The sequence below is a fragment of the Natator depressus genome, chromosome 1 (assembly GCF_965152275.1).
Source record: "Natator depressus isolate rNatDep1 chromosome 1, rNatDep2.hap1, whole genome shotgun sequence".
NCBI classification, from domain to species: Eukaryota; Metazoa; Chordata; order Testudines; family Cheloniidae; genus Natator; species Natator depressus.
The window spans coordinates 229,436,466-229,456,814 of NC_134234.1; the positions used below are offsets into that span (position 1 = coordinate 229,436,466).

Genomic DNA, 20,349 nt, shown 5'->3' on the forward strand with positions numbered 1-20,349 from the left:
TTTATTGGCATGCAGATTCAAGTGCCCTGTATTACAATTTTAGCCCCACCAGCTAGTGGCAAGGGGAAAATGGCATCAAAAGCTTATATTGTGACCCAAAAATGTCTTAATGCCAACTAGCAAGGGTGTGTGTGTGTAGAGGAGTTACAAGAGTCTCATGTAAGGCAGGATCAAGTAAAACTAGATCACTCCCGACAGGTGTTCATCATTGGAGGTTTATAAGAACAAGTTGTATGGAGGTTCCACAACCCTCCCTTGGAAGCCTATTCCAGAGTTAAGCTATCCATAGAGTTAGAAAGTCCCCTCCTCCCTCAATATCGAACCTAGATCTCCCTTGCTACAGATTAAGCCCATTTCTTCTTGTCCTACCTTCAGTGGACTCTGAGAACAATTGATCACTGTGTCCTCTTTATAAACAGCTCTAAACTATTTCAACACTGTTCCCCCTCAGTCTTTCACAAGACAAACATGCCCAGCTTTTTCTAAACCTTTCCTCATAGGTCAGGTTTTCTAAACCTCTCATCATTTGTGTTGCTCTGGAGTCCTCTAGGAAAGATGTGGACAAATTGGAGGGAGTCCAAAGTGTGGTGCCCAGAACTGAACACAGTACTCCAGCTGAGGCCTCACCAGTACTGAGTAGAATGGGACAGTTATTTGCTTCTCTTACATACAACACTCCTGTTAATATACCCCAGAATGATATTAGCCTTTCATAACTGCATCACATTGTTGACTCATATTCAATCTGTGATCCCCTATAACCTCCCAGATCCTTTTCAGTAGAACTTCCATCTAAACAGTTATACCCCATTATATAGTTGCACATTTGACCTTTTCTTCCTAAGTGAAGTACTTTGCACATGTCTTTACTGAATTTCATCATGTTGATTTCAGACCAAGTTCTCCCATTTGTCAAGGTAGTTTTGAATTATAATCCTGTCCTCCAAAGCACTAGCAACCCCTCCCAATTTGGTGTCATATACAAATTTGTAGAATACTAGTCTCCACTCCATTATCTAAGTCATTAATGAAAATATTGAGTAGAAGCAGACCCATGACTGACCCTTGTGGGATCCCACTAGGTACTCCCCTCCAGTTTGACAATGAGCCATTGATAACTACTCTGAGTACAGTCTTTCATCCAGTTTTGCACCTACTTTATAGTAATTTAATCTAGACCACATTTCCCTAGTTTGGTTATAAGAATGTCATACGGGACTGTCAAAAGCCTTTCTAAAAATCAAGTTTGTGTGTGTGCAGCTTACCCCCATCCACTAGCTCAGTAGCCCTGTCAAAGAAGAAAATTAGGTTGTTTGGCATGATTTGTTCTTGACAGACCCAGGCTGGCTATTACTTATAACCATATCATCATCTAGGTCAGCGACTCTCAGCCTTTCCAGACCACCATACTCCCTTCAGGAGTCTGGCATACCCCCAAGTTCCACCTCACTTTAAAACGACTTGCTTACAAAATCAGACCAAAAAACAGACGACATGCCACAGCACACGGTTATTCAAAAATTGCTTACTTTCTCATTTTTACCATATAATTATCAAATATTTATATTCCAATTGATTTATTGTACTTACGTTTCAATGTATAGTATATAGAGCAGTATAAACAAGTCATTGTCTGTATGAAATTTTAGTTTGTACCGACTTCACTAGTGCTTTTTATGTAGCCTGTTGTAAAACTAGGTAGATCTCTAGAGGAGTTGATGTACCCCCTGGAAGACCTCTGCATACCTCCTTGGGGGTATGCATACTCCTGGTTGAGAGCCACTGCTCTAGGTGCTGATCTTGTAGCCAACCTGGAGCATTAAAAGTCTAAGTCATAATCTATATAACTATTTGGCATGAACCAGGAGTCTGCAGTATGCATGTGTAACTTTAGTTGAGACAAGTGCTCAGGATAAGAGGTTCATACTCTTTCCACAATATTTGCTTAAGCTTTAAGAGAGCTTTGAAACTCCCACAGACACATTAATTTCCCTTAGCCCATCTACACTGTGCTTTACTTTTTTTTTTATTTCATTTCTAGCACTATGACCTTAACTAGTCTAGTACAGACAAGAATTCTTCTCAATGAAGTTGCAGTTGGAGAAAGAATAAAACAAAATGGTTCGTCAGGAAGACTTCTAGAACCCAGATAGCACCATCCATAATCCAGGCTGTTAGCAGCACATTACAGCTTGTGATGGCAGACCCCGTCAGAGAGCTGTGGAACTCAGAGTAAACAGGGCTAGTTTGGTGAACAGTCTCTTATCAGTGGTGAAGAAGTTTAAATTTAAAGTGCTTACTTGGAGCTCAGCTGCATTTCTGGATAACTCCACAATCTTCTTCTGAAGGCCATCTGTATCCAAGGCATTCCTAATATTCTGATCAAAAGGCAAACTATTATACATAGCTAATTAGAGTTACCACATACTATTTTGGATGAGCTGGTTAGAGAGACGGGTAATAAGATTTCCTCCTCTCAAATCACTCCTTACTGACTGGCCTCTCCAAAATACTCCAACAGGGGAGGGGGAAGAGAGAGATGGTCAATATCCCCACACTATGCACACCCTGCCTCCCCCTTTCCCCTGACCCCTGTGGCCTTAAAATGTGAACACCTACAGTTTCAACTGCATATAAACCAAACCGGCTAGCTCTGGCTGACTGCTGCCCAGCAACAGTGATCTTTCCAGTGTGAGGCGCTGATGTACTCTCTATGCCAACCCAATCCTGAGTTTTGCCTTATTCAGGAAATATACTATAAACTCACCCCATTCAAGGCACTTGGATCAGGTTCCCCACAGTACCACCCCAATCACTCCTCAGAAGCTTTAGGCAGCTCTTGAAACTTTGGAAGACAGTACAGTTTGGAGCAATTCCCAGACTGCAGCCTGCGTAGGCACACCCAAGCTAGCTTTAATTTACCAACCTACAAATAGCAGTGACACCATGGCAGCATATGCCCACCTGACACCCTGAGTACATACTCAGGTGACTAACCCATGCTGAAGCTTGTGCTGCCACGGTTTTGCTATTGTTAGCACTTGCAGTAGCTACACTGAAGCTACTGTGGGTGTGTCTACACATGCTGCAATCACACATACCCCTGCATGCCATCTTCCCCCACAGTGTTAGCCAACACACATTAACATGCATTATGCATATAATATAATAATATTAGTTCTGGGAAATTGTATTAATATATTATGCTCTTCCCACAACTCCCATCAGCCATGTCAAGTACCCCACAACACTTTACAAAGCTGACTTTAGCATTAGGCAATAGGAAGCCTGTAAAAGCCAAGGTACATGAACGGCATGTCCTAGCACAGCTTGGGATGTGGTATCTAAAACAGAGATAAGGAAAGGTACAGAGCAACCAAATAAGGAACTGGTCAGTTGGCTCTTCAGTGACAGAGTGCTTTTTAAACTTGAAATAGCTGTAATATAAATGTAAATGGTTTCGGGCTGTATCTTTGAAGCACACCTTCTGCATAAGGTGAACGTACTGCAAGAGAAGAATGGTAGTATGTCTTCTTTTTGTATCATTCTGTTTTGTTTTTAAGACAATAAATTTGGCTGAGTTTGCTTATTTGGTCTCTTGAACATTTCTCATAGTGAGCCACAAGTAGAGTCAATCAACAGCATGGACATACTCTTGGAGGTTTGCAATTGAACTAGTGACATTTTTGGAAGTTCTATTAATGGGCCTGGAGAAATAGCACAGAACAGAGTTCGCTGGCTCTGTGAGATATTTCGTCTTGTGGGTCATTATTCCCTATGGCATGTTCCTCTATCCCTTGGTTCTGGTGTGTGTTGTTGTTGTCGTCGTCTCACCCCCCCCCCATACTTTTCAGGAAATGGGATATTTTATAACAATAAAATATTTCATTATAATTAAAGTATAACTACCTTGGTCTTGATCTTCATATTTCCCTCCAATCAGATACAACAGCAACCATTTTAAAATGAGAGTGTCACAAACAGTCACTCTACTATCCCCTGAAAACACTTAAGCCATGATCAATCCCAGACACTACAGTGCAAATAAGTGATGGTCACATAAACACCACCCTATACCAGAAACCTACTGACCGCTATACTTACCTACATGCCTCCAGCTTCCATCCAGGGCACATCACACGATCCACTGTCTACAGCCAAGCCCTAAGATACAACTGCATTTGCTCCAATCCCTCAGACAGAGACAAACACCTACAAGATCTTTATCAAACATTCTTAAAACTACAATACTCACCCAGGGAAGCGAGGAAACAGATTGACAGAGAGAGACAGGTACCCAGAAGTCACCTACTACAGGACAGGCCCAACAAGAAAAACAACAGAACACCACTGGCCATCACATACAGCCCCCTGCTAAAACCTCTCCAGCACATCAATGATCTACAACCTATCCCTCACTCTCACAGACCATGAGAGACAGGCCAGTCCTCGCTTACAGACAGCCTCTGCCCCCCCACCCCCCAACCAGAAGCAAATACTCACCAGCAACTATACACCACACCCCAGAAACACTAACCCAGGAACGTATCCCTGTAACAAACCCCGTGGCCTACTCTGTCCCCATATCTACTCTAGCGACATCATCAGAGGACCAAACCACATCAGCCCCACCATCAGGGGCTCATTCACCTGCACATCTACTAACGTGATATATGCCATCATGTGCCAGCAATGCCCCTCTGCCATGTACATTGGCCAAACTGGACAGTCTCTACGTAACAGAATAAATGGACACAAATCAGACATCAGGAATGGTAACATATAAAAGCCAGTAGAAGAACACTTCGATCTCCCTGGACATTCAGTAACAGATTTAAAAGTAGCCATCCTTCAACAAACAAAAAAACCTTCAAAAACAGACTTCAAAGAGAAATTGCAGAGCTACAATTCATTTGTAAACTTAACACCATTAATTTGGGCTTTAATAGGGACTGGAAGTGGTTGGCTCACAACAAAAGCAATTTTCCCTCTCTTGGAATTGACACCTCCTCACCAATTATTGGGAGCGGACTACATCCACCCTGACTGAATTGGCCTTGTCAGCACTGGTTCTCCACTTGTAAACTCCCTTCTCTTCATGTGCCAATATATTTATGCCTATATCTGTAATTTTCACTCCATGCACCTGAAGTGGGTTTTTTTTAACCTATGAAAGGTTATGCCCAAATAAAGCTGTTAGTCTTTAAGGTGCCACTGGACTCCTCATTGTTTTTGTGGATACAGACGAACACGGCTATCCCTCTGATATCTGGATCAATTATGCAGACTTTTGGGGGTCTCTCAACACAAAGAGGTCAGAGCCAGTGACAGACGTATTGATGGACAGAAGTCAGTTACTGCCTTTTAGCTGGGGTGAACGCTTCCACATAAAGCTCTTAATCCAGATCTTAGTTGAGTGATGAAATAGAAGTGCATGTTATTGGCAAGAGAGTTTAGATGGACACTATTTCAGTGTTTGGGCTACCTGGAGTTGACATCTTTTGATCCTCCATAGTAGGGCACCACCACCACTCCCTCTCTCCACCAACCAACCAACCCTTGTTCTCCCTCATCTGCCGGATGAATCTGAAATGTAATGCATCTTGGAGACTCGCGATTCACTATGAAGTTTCTGTTGTAGAACATAGCCAGTGTTGCTATGTAGTAGCTCAGGCTTGAAAGAATAGAAAAATTCAACTCCTCAAATGCTCAGTTTAACTAGATGAATACATGTACCTGTGAAGTTTATAAATACTGTACCTCTTCCTGAAGAGAAGAAATCTTGATGATGAGAGACTGATTCTCTTTTTCCTGGTTAAGGACAATACAGGAAGAGTCACTTGCCATGTTTTAAAGGTAGTATTGTTTATAATAGTCATAGGACATCATCAAATTACTTGGGTGACCTTAGTTTCAAAGCTACTCTGCCTTGATCTGGTGAACCACTCAGTTAAGGAGCCACAAAAGAGAGTCAGATGGCTAGAATGACACTAGATGATGTTCGCATTGTTGGAATAGTGCAACATAATAATGAACGCTGTGACTAATATCAGTCTACTAAAGGATGTGACATATGCAACATTTGCTGTATTTTCCTGTAATAAGTGTAGCAGGCATCTTCATATTGTTTTTCCCCCATATCCCCCCACAATTCAGGGAGTGGAGTCCTTTTTTGGTTGCACAATGAAACTTTAGTAGTTCTATCTATATCTACAGGCATCATACCGCATGGGGAGAACTTCACTGATCAGTGCTCTGCACTCAGCATTATGGGGGAATTCATACCTATGTGGACGTCCAGAACAAGACCTGAGCACCGCTGAAGAAGGACTTAGATCTCAGGCTGGCTATCTACAGAACTCTCTCTCTTGGGGAACCAGAGAATGCCAGTCTAAATTGCAGATTCCACAAGAGCTGCATAGAACACTAGAATTACTAGAGGAACATCAACCTATTTAAAGACATGTGTGGGTACAGATTACAGCACCCAACCTTCTGTAAATTTAGTTGTATGCAAGACCAGAGGATTTTTTAAGTGCAGACAGGGATAGTTGTTAAGTATTTCTTAATTATTTACTTCACTATAAGACTTGAAATTATAAAACCTTCCATTGGAGGATCTCAAAGTGCTTTATAAACACAAACGAATTACACCTCAATGTTTTAGAAAGGTATTATTCAGATTATACAGATGGGATAGTGAAGTTTCTTCTCACACCAGTTTTATACTGGTATAATTCTATTGACTTCAGTGTAAGTTAGAAGAGAATCAGGCCCCAAGTGTTTTGCCCAAGGTCCATACAAAAAAAGTGTCAGAGCCAGGAACATGAACACAGGCATTCCTAATAGCCACTGCTGTGCCTTAAAAGGTTCCTGATTTTATAATGGTAGGCAGTTCACCCCCTCAGTACAGCTTCTTACTTTTATATATTATCAGAAGACCTACTAGCTGTTTATGCTGGGTCACAATATTGTGTCTCTTCTCTTCTGAGATGTTCAGGCTAATTTTCATTTCTTCCAGTTCCTCCTTTAATGATTTTGCTCTCATAACAGACTGCTGGGCACTGCAGAAAGAAGAATCCAGCAAAGCCACAGGCATTAGATTTTTAAAGCTTATTATGTACACAGTATTTTTGGACACAGTAAGAGCCCCCAGGGACTCATCCTCGCTGGCACGCTTTAAGGCAGACAGCAAGTATCTGCCAGCTGAGTTAGGTTTAAGCTTGCACTTTGGGCTAAGGAAGGACCTTTTATGGAATTTTTCATTCCCGTCTATTTCAGCATCCCCCTGCCATACCACCAGGGCCTCTGCTGCATCTATTACCTTCATTCAGCCAAGGAATAGTCAATGGACTGCCTCTGAGCACTTACAGGCTTGCTCTTGGATCACATCTAACTTACAACTTATAATCAAGTGTGTAACTAGTTACGAGCAGAGTCTGTTGTGTTTGTTAGTTTCCACGGTCACTAACAATGTTTTGTTCCTGCCAGAGGCCTACACTGAGAGTCATTTCCCTGTAACATTATTTTGCTATGTTGATGGGATCACCTAGCTGTGCATGTGTAAGTGGTGTGACCACAACCCCTTCCTGCTATTTCTGTGCAGACAGGACATCCCCAAGCACATTACTAACGTATGGCAGTTACCACTTTGAAGGTCTTTCAGGCTCTGTCCTCTCTGTGGAAGTACCAAAGAGAGGACCCAGACCTACAAAAATCCCAGAATTAGGCAAAGTCCCAGTCTCCAGAACTAATAAAAGCTACAAAACCTGCTCTTGGCTGACAACAAACCCTGGAAAAAATTCCCTGAGCTGCCCAAATTGTTACCTCTGGGCACACACCCCGCTGCCTTATTCTAGGTGTCCGGATGCCTAAGCCCCGGCCCAGTCTGATCCGCAAACTGAAAGAAAGATAGACAGAGGGTACCTTGTGTGTTGGTGGGGTCCGATACATTTGGCACGCGTGGAGCGTGCTTCATGGCACCCAGAATGGCCGAGAGGGGTGGTACCTTTAGCCCAACAGTTAGGATTCCCACATCTTGGGTGGGAAACCCCGGTTCAGATTCTCCACACTGCCTGATAATCAGAAGGGATTTGAACAGGGGTTCCCCACCTCTCAGGCCATTAGACTATGGCATATTCTGATGTTAGTCACATTGTAGTTATTCCACTTTAAAAATAATTAAAAATATTAATTGGGCCAGAGAGAGCAAGAATCGCTCTCGAGTCCAGTGGTTAGGCACTCACTAAAGAGGTGAGATGACCCCTGTTCAAATCCCTTCTTCAGGCAGAGGGGGGAACTGAACCCAGGATCTTCCACATCTCAGCTAAGTATATGAACCACTGAGCTAAAGTGAAGTCCTCTTTTTCCTCCTCCTCTGCCCACGCCCATCTGGTCCGTTTTGTGTTGAGTTAGGCAGGCACCTAATTTTCTTGGGGGGGCCGGGGGGGGGGGCCTTAGGCATCTAAGCTGCCCAACTCCAGGAAAGGGGTTCTGGATTGCAAACAGAGGAGATCAGTTCCTAACCCCATGAGAAGGGCAGGGCTTAGAACACGCCAACTTTTGCCAGCTTTTCCCATGAGCTAGCTTAGGCAGCTATCTGCCTCACGGGCTGGCATTTGGGAATTTCATTCTTTAGGTGCCTACCTCTCCCTCTTCATTGTACAGGGAGCCAAGGTGCCCAAAGCAGGCTTTGTGGCTCTCACAGTTCCAGTGGTTTCCCAGGCACCTAAAAGTCAGGCGTGGTGATGCTTAGCATCACAAGGCCCACCTCCCTTTGCTGATCTGGGCCAAGCTACCTACATTCCCCCCAAACGCACAGATAGACAGTGAGGCATCATGGGAGGGTGGGCATAAACTTCTAGGACTAACATTTAATCACACAGCCTTTAACTACAAAGGGTCAAACCAAGTAGTGAACTAAGAAAAACTGGAAGGGATCCCCGTTTCTTCCTCCTCCTCGGCTTATCAGATCAATTAATGGGAACCACTTTTTCCAGCTATTTTCAATTTCATAGACTAAGCACGAGAGGTCTAGCATGGGGAGTTTTTGCACAGTTGGTCACCACTTCCAGACAGGAGGAGTTAAAAATTACTGAACTTGTGATGAAAGTGTTCCACCTTTTTACTTGATTATTTAGATCCTCATTGTCCTCCATTAGCCTATTATTGGTTTCCTCCAATGCTTCAACTGCCATCTTTAGTTTGCTGTTCTCCTCTTGAAGTTTCTGATTCTTGAACTGAAGGTCTGCTACACAGGTAATCAAGTCAGATGTCTCCCTGTATTCAAGAAAGAATGACAGGTTTCAGAGTAGCAGCCGTGTTAGTCTGTATTCGCAAAAAGAAAAGGAGTACTTGTGGCACCTTAGAGACTAACCAATTTATTTGAGCATAAGCTTTCGTGAGCTACAGCTCACTTCATCGGATGCATACTGTGGAAAATACAGAAGATGTTTTTATACACACACACACACACACACACACACACCCCATGAAAACTTTTTGTAGTTATAAACACCTATTTTTTCATGATGTGTGTGTATAAAAACATCTTCTGTATTTTCCACAGTATGCATCCGATGAAGTGAGCTGTAGCTCACGAAAGCTTATGCTCAAATAAATTGGTTAGTCTCTAAGGTGCCACAAGTACTCCTTTTCTTTTTTTAAGAAAGAATGAATCCTAATTCCTTGTTCTTCTCAGTATGCGTCTTCCAACACGGTAAAATGTAAATAGAAGAATTGCGTTCAGGCAAGTTTTAAGTTGGTAGGCAATTGCTCTATTCTGATGCTATCACAACATCACCAAATCAAGACCTCAAACCTACAAACACACTTATGAATAACTTTACAGACATAATCCCATTAACGGGGCGATATTCATTGTGTAAGTGTTCACAGGATAAAAAGGTGAGAGTGTTTGATCATCACTTTCTCATAAGAAGTCACTGGCAATTAGTATATAATTTTAAAAATACCCCCCTCCCCATTGAAAGCTTGTGGTTAGCACAAGCAATATTTCAAAAAATTGATAGAAGTGAAAATTTCAAAGCTAGATACTTGCCTAAACTGGAAGCTCAGAGGAGTACACAAATTTTGAATGTTTTTTGTATGGCAAATTGAACACAAAATCATGAGTGATCGAGCACTGTAAGTATCAAGGTGCTGTTCACCAGTGAAACCCAAACATTAGTAAAAAACTCAACAGAACTAAGGGCTGGGCATCCTTTGAGATCAGACCCTAAACACACTACTTATTAATATCAGACTTTGAAAGAACGAGAACAATATTCCCACCATTAGTTCTCATCAGTGAACACTAGCAAACCAAAGCTGAATTAGCAAAATTTCAGTATAGCAAATGGTATAAGAGGAATCAGCATAAATTACAAGCAGGCACATGACCATCAGTTGATAAGTTAAGCCAAGTTTTGTATAGAACTTTAACGCTGGTTTTATTCTTATGCTCTTATGCTCTTATGCTCTGAAGGCAGCACTGCTGCCAGCAGCAGCTGAGAAGTAATGGTAGCATGGTATGGTATTGCCACCCTTATTTCCGCGTGGCTGCTGGCAGCAGCTCTGCCTTCAGAGCTGGGCACCCAGCCAGCAGCCACCACTCTCCTTGCAGAGCGGGGTGGCTGGAGAGTGGTGGCTGCTGGCTGGGCAGCCAGCGGGGCAGGCATAAACTACTACAGACATAAAGAAGGGGGCCTGATCAAATAAGTTTAAGAACAACTGCCAGCAACAGTGCAAAGGAATGCACTTTGATCCCATCATCCATTTTTTTCAGATTAGAGAAAACACCTGTATTAGGTTTAAGAAAAGCATTGCATGACTAAAACTTACAGGTCTCCTTTGGACACATCTCCACCCAAGGCCTCTAAACTTCCTGATGTAATGTTTATCCTAGCAGGAGTCTTTTTTGCTGAAAGACATTTTTCCAGTTTTAGTTTAAGAAAAAAAAAAGTTGAGTATTCTGGCATAAGAATGAAATATTCCACACCTGTTAGAATGCTCTCGTGCAATTTAAACACAGAATCTTCTGTATTTGTCGTCTCCTTAGTGGTATCTTCCCTGAAGCAAGTAAACCATGAGGTTACTCAAAATAGATTCACTCTAGCCTACCTACACAGCCTGTAGTTAACACTCATTCTATTAAAATTCATTTAAGTCCCATACTGTACACACCCCTGATAATATATTCTTACTCCTTAAAATATAGCATGACCTTTAATTTCTTAAAGACTTTTTTTTTAAAAATAAACTATGTAGGAAGTTGCACGGTGAAAAGCCACCCTGTGGTCATTATCAGTTGTATGATTCCCGGATGCTAACATATACCCATCATATTAACACTGCAAACCAGACAAGTTATTCTTACTGTCTTGTTTTTATAGAAGAGATAGATTAGAAGTGAGATTAGAAGACAAAAAGATAGACTTACCATTTTCTTTTACAGTCTTCAATCCACTCTTTCATGATAGCATGGTATGTTTCCAGGTCCATTGAGATGTCCCTTTTATCAGGATCAAGCATGTTGCACAGCTCTTCAAGACCACTGTCTTCTGAACCCCGGCTAGTTGTATGTCTCAGATAATCAACTATCTTGGAAACGGCTACTTTTCCTTAAAAATATAATCAGTGTTTGTACCAGATTTCAAAAGTCAAGACTATTTTATATAGGCAATAAATTGTAACAATGTGATTGGAATGAATTCATAGCATGCCTGAATCTGTGCTGTAGCATGTCTAAGTGATTTGTGGTGCTCTAGACCAGCTATTGACTAGAAAAATTCTAGTGTGACCTGGAGAGGTAGAAGCCAGGAGAAAATTTAGGATTAAGAGTTCAGAGCTTTAACCACCCCCCCCCCCAAAAAAAAAATTCTGAGGTGAAACCCTGATCCCACAGCAATAATTCTCTAGACAATAATGAGTTGGGATTTTAACCCACTAACACCAACGCTGCCTCCTTAAAAAAGGAAAGCACCTGATGAAAGTTAGTCTTTTATTCTGTTAGGCAATTATATCAAGAGCTAGCAGGAAAATGGCAAGTTACACCTCCCCCCCCCACCCCCACCACTACTACTACAATAAATCCATCAAACTTCAACCAACATGAAGATTTTCCCACAAACATTGTACAAAAAAAAGTATAAGTAGCTCTAAGTACAATGACAAGGCGGCAAGGGGAGAGTTCTAAGAAAAGAATCCTATTACTTCACTGACACCATTAGAATTTGCATTTCCAGGACACCTTTCAGAGGATCTCAAAAGTGTTTTGCAAACATTTTTTGCCTCAGGTAGACAATTGCCCTTGTTTTACAGATGGAAAACACAGAGAGAGAGACTGACTAGATGACTAAATGTGCTATCCTAGGTGTTTGTGGGAAGGCCAGGACAGTACCAGAACCCCAAATGACCAGCCCTTTGATTTAGCCAGGAGACCATCCTCTCTCTATATACATATATCACACACATTTTCTTAAGAAGAGATTCTAGTAAGATGTAATGCTTGAAATTAACAGAGCAAAAAACAGAGTAAGTGAGGGGGGAAAAGTTAAGACACCTCTGCGTTCTGTGTCACATGCACAGAAGATAGTGGTCAACAAGTCTTCTTCGCAGATCAAGCTTACATCATAGGTGTTGTCAGCATTATTCGCCCATGATAGTCTCCATCCTATGGGAGATAAATACGTTATACGCCATCTAATTCTCATAGTTACTGTGACCTACTTCCAACTACATTTTTGTTTTTAACGACAGCATAATTTACATGACATTCCCAGGGGTGTTGTAACCTGAACAGCAAGCCTTTGATCATGCAGCTAACATGAGGCAGATCCCTGCATTTGCGCAGAGACCCACTGAAGTCAACAGGGTTTTCCCAAGACTGCAAATTATAATGCGTGGGAACTAAATATGGCTATGCTGTAGACTTTATACACATGGACAGAGTGTATGGAAGTAGAAGATTCTAGACTAGGTCTTTATAAAAAGAAAAAAAAAAAAGGATCAGTACGCTTACTTAGACCAAATGCCCCCTCAGTGCGGTGTTTCAGGTCTTTTTAAAGAATTAAGTTCAACCATTTGAGACAGCCATCATTAGGCAACCTAATGTTTGGGGTTGGTGAAAAGAAAGCTGGATACTTTAAGTGTTTATTGGAATTGTTTACCTCTTTCACTCAAAGATAGTCTCTTCACCACTGGAGATTGGAAGGCAAAACATTCTGCCTTTTGGACCGTCGTTAAGAAAGGCAAGTTTGGACTTGATGTAAGGTAGTTATCCTCACGAGTCAAGTCTTTACATTCGACATTGGAAGCTGCAGATAGTTGACCCATACGGATGTTAGCCTCTCCACTTTTGAGAAGGGGTGGAGAACTCTCAATTTGGCCCATTGGTAGCCAGGGCTTTCTCATCTTCTCTTTATTTTTACCAATTGAATAGGTTGCATTGCCAGTGTGGAAATCAGACATGCATCGTCTGTGGCCTGAGGCCTGCAGACATGGAGAGAAAATTTTGTCACTACCGGGGCTTAGGAAATATGGCCCACTAGTCTCATGACTTTTAAAGGTCCTTTTCTTCAATATCTCCTCTAAGTTTTTCTTGATATTAGTCTGTGGGCTGTCAAAGTTCCTAGACTGAAACTTTGGGATCTGTAAAGCAGGATTAGAGACTTGGTCCATCATCTGGATGGTCTTGATCTTTCGGCAAATGCTGTCCACTGGATTATGATGACGTTTGTTAGTTACATTTTCAGAAGACATCATTGATTTCTGTTTGAAAAGTATCTAAGAGAGAAAATGAACACAAAAATCAGAAATATTGTTTTAAACATTCTTTGCAGCAGTCTGTATCTAATAGGCAGTCTACACAAAACAGCAGATAGTGGTGGTCTGAAACTCTGGGATAACATTTGAGTGTTTTCTTGTAAGTCTTAATTCATCTAATTTGAAAATAATTAAAGAACTCAAGATGGTTACGGGGGCAGGGGGAGAGAAGGAAAAGAAATTCATCCCCCTTTTTAATATCAAGATTTAAAGAAGTTTGACTAAGTGTATGGTTTTAAAAATAAACCAATATTTTTCTAGGTTTTTCTTTCCACAAATTGAAGTCTCATTAAAGATTTTTTTTTTATTAGAGTTGTTTTATTTACATATTAGGGCACATTTGCCCTTTCCATATAAGCACAAAGCCAAGGGACTAAAAGGAAGAACAGTTATCCAGGAATTTACATAGACTACCTTTTATACTCTCTAGACATTATCAACTTCTGCTTTCATCCAGTAGCATGTCCAACAATTGCAGGCAAAACAACTGCAGCTGTACTAGTCTTATGACTTCTTGAACTAGTATTTATAGCAAGCTTTTAATATCAGCCTGCAACAGCAAGTTCCATGAGTTTTAAATGGGGTGTTTTCACAAAACACTTAGTTTTAAGTTTCCCACTGTTCAAAGCCACCTTGCTCATGTACTACATGAAATGAAAGAGGGGCCCAGGATTAGCATTTTAGTGGGCCATGCCCGCTCACAGACACCACAACAATTGCTATATTACTGTGCACTGAGCTAGCTTCAAGATTCTGAAGGTGTTGGAAAGAGGCTTCTTTGAAAGGACTCCACATTTAAAGGAACTCATTTAACATAAAAGTTATGTTTGCGGGAAACCGGAAATCCTTTCCTCCTAGTCTTCTGCTGCATAAAAGAAACAAGCGCAGCTACTTATTTTTTAATTCTAGTGATCAGTTTGTAGATCTTTATAGTGATTTGTGTTTAGTGTTATTGTCAAGAGAAATAGGTTGTTTACACACACACACACACACCCCTACACCTTTTTTGAGAAAGTGAAAGTTAAGACTTATCCTTTTCATGTCTAGTCTAACCAAATAAGGGGACACTGGACTTTGCAGGGGCTAAAAAGGTGGCTCCAATTGGAGCATCAGATTGGACTTCTTTAGATCATTCACTAGTCTATTTATTGCTATCCTCTCTTTTCCAGACTAAGCAGTCCTAATGCTCCCAGCTTCTATTTATAGGAAAACTCACCTATGCCACTATGGTCTTGTCTACCCTAGCATCTCTCCCCATCCCCCCCCAGCAACTCCCCAGTGGTAGCACCAGTAGACATAAGAATGTGGACAAGGCATCAGCCAACAACCGTGTTTTTAATCTTTAAACTATTTAGATCTGAGCCAGGTTAGATGACCAATACCACCAGTGGTGGGAGCCCTGTTTGTTAGAATACAGGGCATCAATGAAACTATGGTGCCAACAGCAGGAAACTTGTGTTAACAAAGACTAGCATAGACAGCCTAACGGGCCCTTCTTTGAGCAGTTACTATTTCTGCTCTGGCTGTAGGTCTGCACTTCAAGATGGAGGTTTAAATTCCAGCTTGGGGAGACATACCTGTGCTAGCTCTGATCAAGCTAGCATGCTAACAAAATAGAACGTAGCCATGGTGACAGGTGGGGCCAGCTGTAACAAACAAGAACCCATGAGATGATACAAGGTGTATACTCGGAGCAGCAATCCAAACCACCAAGGCTACAATTTATTTTAGCATGCTAACTCAATCCAAGCTAGTGCTCATAGGTCTGCTTGAGCTGGGAATCAGATCTTCAGCTTGAAGCCTACACATACCCTGACTTTCTTCCAATGTCTTCTCAGAAGCCATCCTTGCACACCACCAGCAGGTCTCTCTTATTGATTGCAAAATTCCATTTGCCTCCAAGAATTAAAGATCCGTAGTATAAGCGATAGCAATTTAGACAAGTTTAAAGTCAATGAGCATATCCACTGTTTCATAAATCAACCCAGGGTGTTATAATATTGAAGCTGTTTGAAAAGTTTAGGGTAAACCTATCATAAAAGGTTATGTTTAGGGTGAAGTTTTCCAGCATCTAAGAGAGAGGTGCAGGAACAATTTGTATAGGGGGGTGCTGAGACCCACTGAACCAAACTGTAAACCCTGGATAAGGTAGAAATCACTTCAAGCCAGCACCACTAGCTCCAGCACCTCTGACCTAAAGCATTTAGGCTTAAAGGTACTGGCTTAACAACCCTGCAGACTGAAGCCGTCTGCCCACAGAACAGCAGATCTGTTCAACCCTTGCCTCAGAGGGACCATCTCAAAAGGCAAGATTTTCAAGGGAGCCTGAACAGGTTAGGTGTCAACTCCCCTTAAAAGTCATTCTTTACTTGTTAGCCATTTTAAATACTCAAAAATATAGTGTTGTCTTAAGAGTTACAACAGCTGTATAATGTTGAGTGACTTTATCCAAAGATAAGAGGCAGGAATCCTATTAAATGTACAGTAACTCCTCACTTAAAGTCATCCTAGTTAACATTGTCACCATGCTGATCAATTAGGGAACATGCACATTTAAAGTTGTGCAATGCTCCCTTCTAACCTTGTTTGGCAACCGCCTGCTTTATCCACTGCTTGCAGGAAGAGCAGCCCATTGCAGCTAGCTGCTGGGGGCTTGGAACCAGGGTGGACTGGAAGCCCGCATCAGCTACCCGCTCCCCTAAGTTCCCTGTGTGGCAGCTGCCCAGCAGGCTACCAGTTGCCGCAGTTCAGCTGTCTCTCCCCCCCACTGCCATGTGCTGCTCCTTCCCTCTGCCTTGGAGCTGCTCCCAGGAGCCTTCTGCTTGCTGTGCAAGGGAGGGTGGAAGAGGTGGGCTAATGTCAGGGTGTCCCCCTGCTTACCCCATCTCCATAACCGGGGGGGGGGGGGGAGGGGGAGAAGAGGGGCACAACACAACAGGGCTCAGGATGGAAGTAGCTTGCTGGCAGCAGCTGCTCTCAACTTGCGGATCTACTTAAAAAGGTAATGTACTTAGAGTGGGGTCAGCATAATTAAAGGGGCAATGCACATCTTTCTCTCTCACACACACACAGAGTGTGTGTGTGTCTGCGTCTGCCATGCTGTCTCCGCTCCCTCCATTTGTGCTGCCTTGTAGAGTGTGAGGCGCTATAACTCATTAACAACAATGTGTTAACCCTTGAGGGCTCAGCTGAGTGCTAGTTCATCATTTAGCAGTAAGGCATTCCCTAGGAAACATCCCACCCTCTGACTTCACCACCTCAACCAAGCTTCACAATCATCACTGTGTACAGTATTAAATTGTTTGTTTAAAACTTTGTGTGTGTACACACACACACACACACGTCTTTTGTCTGGTGAAAAAAATATCCCTGGAACTTAACCCCCGTTACATTAATTCTTATAGGGAAATTGGATTTACTTGAAGTCGCATTTTTCAGGAACATAACTACAACATTAAGCGAGGAGTTACTGTAGGTCTTGTATAGGACTGCCACTAGCTAGCTTTACCCACTTCTATTTAGTGATACCCAAAAGCTGCTTTAGAGCATATTGAAATAGATCTTATTACCAACAAGTGACACATTCAGAAGACAAACTATTCCATTTTTGCTAGAGTAGCCGATATTTTAGTGGGGAAATAATAAGCTACTGAAGCATTGTTTTCCACTACCATTAAATGGTTCAGCATTTACTGCATACATATAAACAATCCTTTAGCCTTAAAAGCAACACCACATTTTAAGCCCAAAATGTTTCAGAGTGCTACATAGCCATGACAGTCAAGACATCACTTAAAACATCTTGGGGGGCATGTTTTCCCCCTTCACTAAACCAGTTTGAAACAACCGCCCCCCCCAAAGTTATTTTTTTAAGGCTGATTAATATAATTAGTATCTTTTACACTAGCTGATATGCAACCTTTTAGCAGAATATTTCAAAAGGAATCTAAAGCTACCATGGTTTTGATGAAAAGTAATACAAATACAGCTCTTGAATCTATACTTGATTTCAAGATGTTTACTCAAGAAACAGGATCCTGGCATTTTCCTATTGTTTTAACAAGAAGTCTTTAGAAGCTACAAACAAATCTTTCCATCTTCATACCAGGCATGATTGCCCTATGTTGTCAAATATTAGCAATACACTCTTTTATAAGGAGACAAGATTAAAAACATTAGTTATATCTAAATCACCCATTAATACTGAATTTGCAAGCAGATAAAATAAAACCAGAAGTAAAGGGATCTGACCATCCTAATCTTGACAATGTCCTGTTTAAGTCTAATTTCATACCAGTCCCCATAGAAACCCTTTTGAATCGCTCCTACTTACAGACAAAGGGAAAGAAAAATTCTACTCTGCTTCTTTTAAAACCTGAGCAGGGCAACAGAATCCATTTTAACTATCCCATGAATAAAGGCTAAGTGCCATGATTATGGCTGTTTTCTAGCAATACATTTTAATGGCTAATACAGCAAACTTATTAGATAGAAATCAGTTTCAAAGACACACCTGCTACTGTCTGCAGTTCACTCTCAGTAGTTAATAAGTTTGATTAAGTTTGTACCGTGTGTCAATTTCCCACTCTTGTGGCCCTTGCTTTACTTCCAGGTGCTTCATTCCCCTGCTAAATGAATCCATTTGACCTTCTCACTCTTTCCTACAGCATTTTACTGCCTTAGGCAGCCCTTAGTTTTGAAACAATGATGAAAAGAACAAAATAACCCACTGTAGCTTGTGATCCTCTGATAATGGGACATTTCTGGTTCCACCTAGGAGTCATTCTGGTTCCTACAGCTGTAAGGAACTTGGGCAGAGCATATAATTTGAGATCTGCACAACTCACCCCATAGTTTTCACCTTTCAACCAGGTGACTCTTGTTGGCAGTTTGAATAAGCCTAGAGACTGCTTGAGAAATCCTCTTGCATTTTGAGATGGTCCCTCTGAGGCAAGAGTTGAGGCACATTGGTGAGGCAGCACGGGGGAAGTTTGCTCTGCTGCTTTCTACATGGCTGTTCTGTGGGCAGAAAGTTTCAGTCAGCAGGGGTTGTTAAGCCAGCACCTTTTGTGAGCACTAAATGCACAAGCATAACCTAACATGAACGTTACAGCCTTTCAGGTGTTTGCACTATGACTAAGCTGAAAGGGAGTGCTTTGTCGCAGGGGTTCCTAACCTTTTCTTCCCTGACGCCCTGTGCAGTTGCAATAGGCACTGCAGCCCACTATTCACATGGAGTTGTCCAGATGGAAACAGAGAAACACTGCCAAGTCCTGGTCCTTGGAGGCGGGGGGCTGTGTGGCCAATACTCCAGGGGGCCTGACAGCCCTGGATCGTGGGGGATAGTGTGGCAGCTGAGAGCGGGAATGGTCGTGAGCCCTCCAGCCACCCTGGGAGCTGCCACCTTTCGAGGCTGGCCTCTCCTCATCCATCACCCAGTGGCTCCACTTTGCCCTCTACTGCCTGCCGGGGTGCTGGGCTCCTCTGGCCCGGGGCAGGGGCCATCACCAGTAGGGGGAGGAGGCAGAACCTCTGGGTATGTCTACACAACAACTAGACACTCACAGCTGGCCTGTGCTAGTTGATTCCGGCTCATGGGGCTCAGGTTGTGGGCCTGTTTCATTGCTGTGTAGGCTTCTGGGCTCTGTTTGGGGCTCAGACTCAAGGGCCCTGCAGGATGGGAGGTCCCCAGAGCTCAGGCAACCAGCCCGAGCCTGGAAGTCTATGCATCAGTGAAACAGCCCCACAGCCTGAGCCCTCTGAGACCGAGTCAGTTGGCATGGGCCAGCCCCAGGTTTCTCTTTAGTCTCTACACAGACCCTCTATGGTTAGTTCTAGTACTACAACAATTCTGATTGCCTCTTCCAGCCCTTTAGGTTTTTACTTATGAAGGTTCACAAATTGATCCCTGGCCAGTAAACCCACATTCAGAGCTAACCAAAATCCAGAATTTCCATCCTGCTGGAAATTCCAACATTCTGACATTTCCAAATTGGGATTAAAAACTAGAAATTTTTGCAGAATGAAATTTTGAAGCGTTTAGATTTGGAAGCATCGACATTTTTGATCAAAATGACATGTTTTTCACATTTCCAAAAGTAAAATGTTTCATATTAGTTTATTGTATTAATTTGAGACCATTCATTTCAAGCCTGTTCAATATTAAACCTGCCTCCTGAAATTGGACTTTGGAAACCTGACTCCATTGGGTCAGGCTCCCTGGCTGGAGTACATCACCAGTGACCCCCGCCCCCTAAAGTCATGTGACTCTGATGATGGCTCACGCAGCTCAGTCAGAGGGAAATCCATATTATATTATAAGAGATGGACTCCTCCAGGGAACCCAGCCCACAGCAGTGTGTGCTGGTAGGAAAATGCAGTTTAATATTTTATAGAAATGATTCAAAACAAAAACTTTCAGGTCAGTTTAACACAACTAAATATTCTGATTTGGGTTGAACTAACCCAAAATGAATATTTCATTTCAGTTTTCCTGATGGAAAATCAAAATTCTTTGGCAATATT

The 20,349-nt window shown here is 42.2% G+C and overlaps 1 protein-coding gene across 1 annotated transcript in view; it reads right to left on the reverse strand.

The window, feature by feature from the left end:
• IRAG2 (inositol 1,4,5-triphosphate receptor associated 2) overlaps positions 1 to 18,105 on the reverse strand; it is a 64,802-nt gene extending 46,697 nt beyond the window's left edge. The window contains exons 1-10 of the mRNA XM_074937393.1: positions 18,076 to 18,105; positions 13,170 to 13,785; positions 12,563 to 12,673; positions 11,441 to 11,621; positions 11,000 to 11,070; positions 10,843 to 10,921; positions 9,121 to 9,279; positions 6,947 to 7,064; positions 5,761 to 5,811; positions 2,301 to 2,378 (exon numbers count right to left, since the gene is read on the reverse strand). Of these exons, the coding sequence (XP_074793494.1) occupies positions 2,301 to 2,378; positions 5,761 to 5,811; positions 6,947 to 7,064; positions 9,121 to 9,279; positions 10,843 to 10,921; positions 11,000 to 11,070; positions 11,441 to 11,621; positions 12,563 to 12,673; positions 13,170 to 13,785; positions 18,076 to 18,078 (1,467 nt within the window). The 5' untranslated portion in view covers positions 18,079 to 18,105. The remainder of the gene's footprint in view (positions 1 to 2,300; positions 2,379 to 5,760; positions 5,812 to 6,946; positions 7,065 to 9,120; positions 9,280 to 10,842; positions 10,922 to 10,999; positions 11,071 to 11,440; positions 11,622 to 12,562; positions 12,674 to 13,169; positions 13,786 to 18,075) is intronic.
• Between the last annotated feature and the right edge of the window lie 2,244 nt (positions 18,106 to 20,349).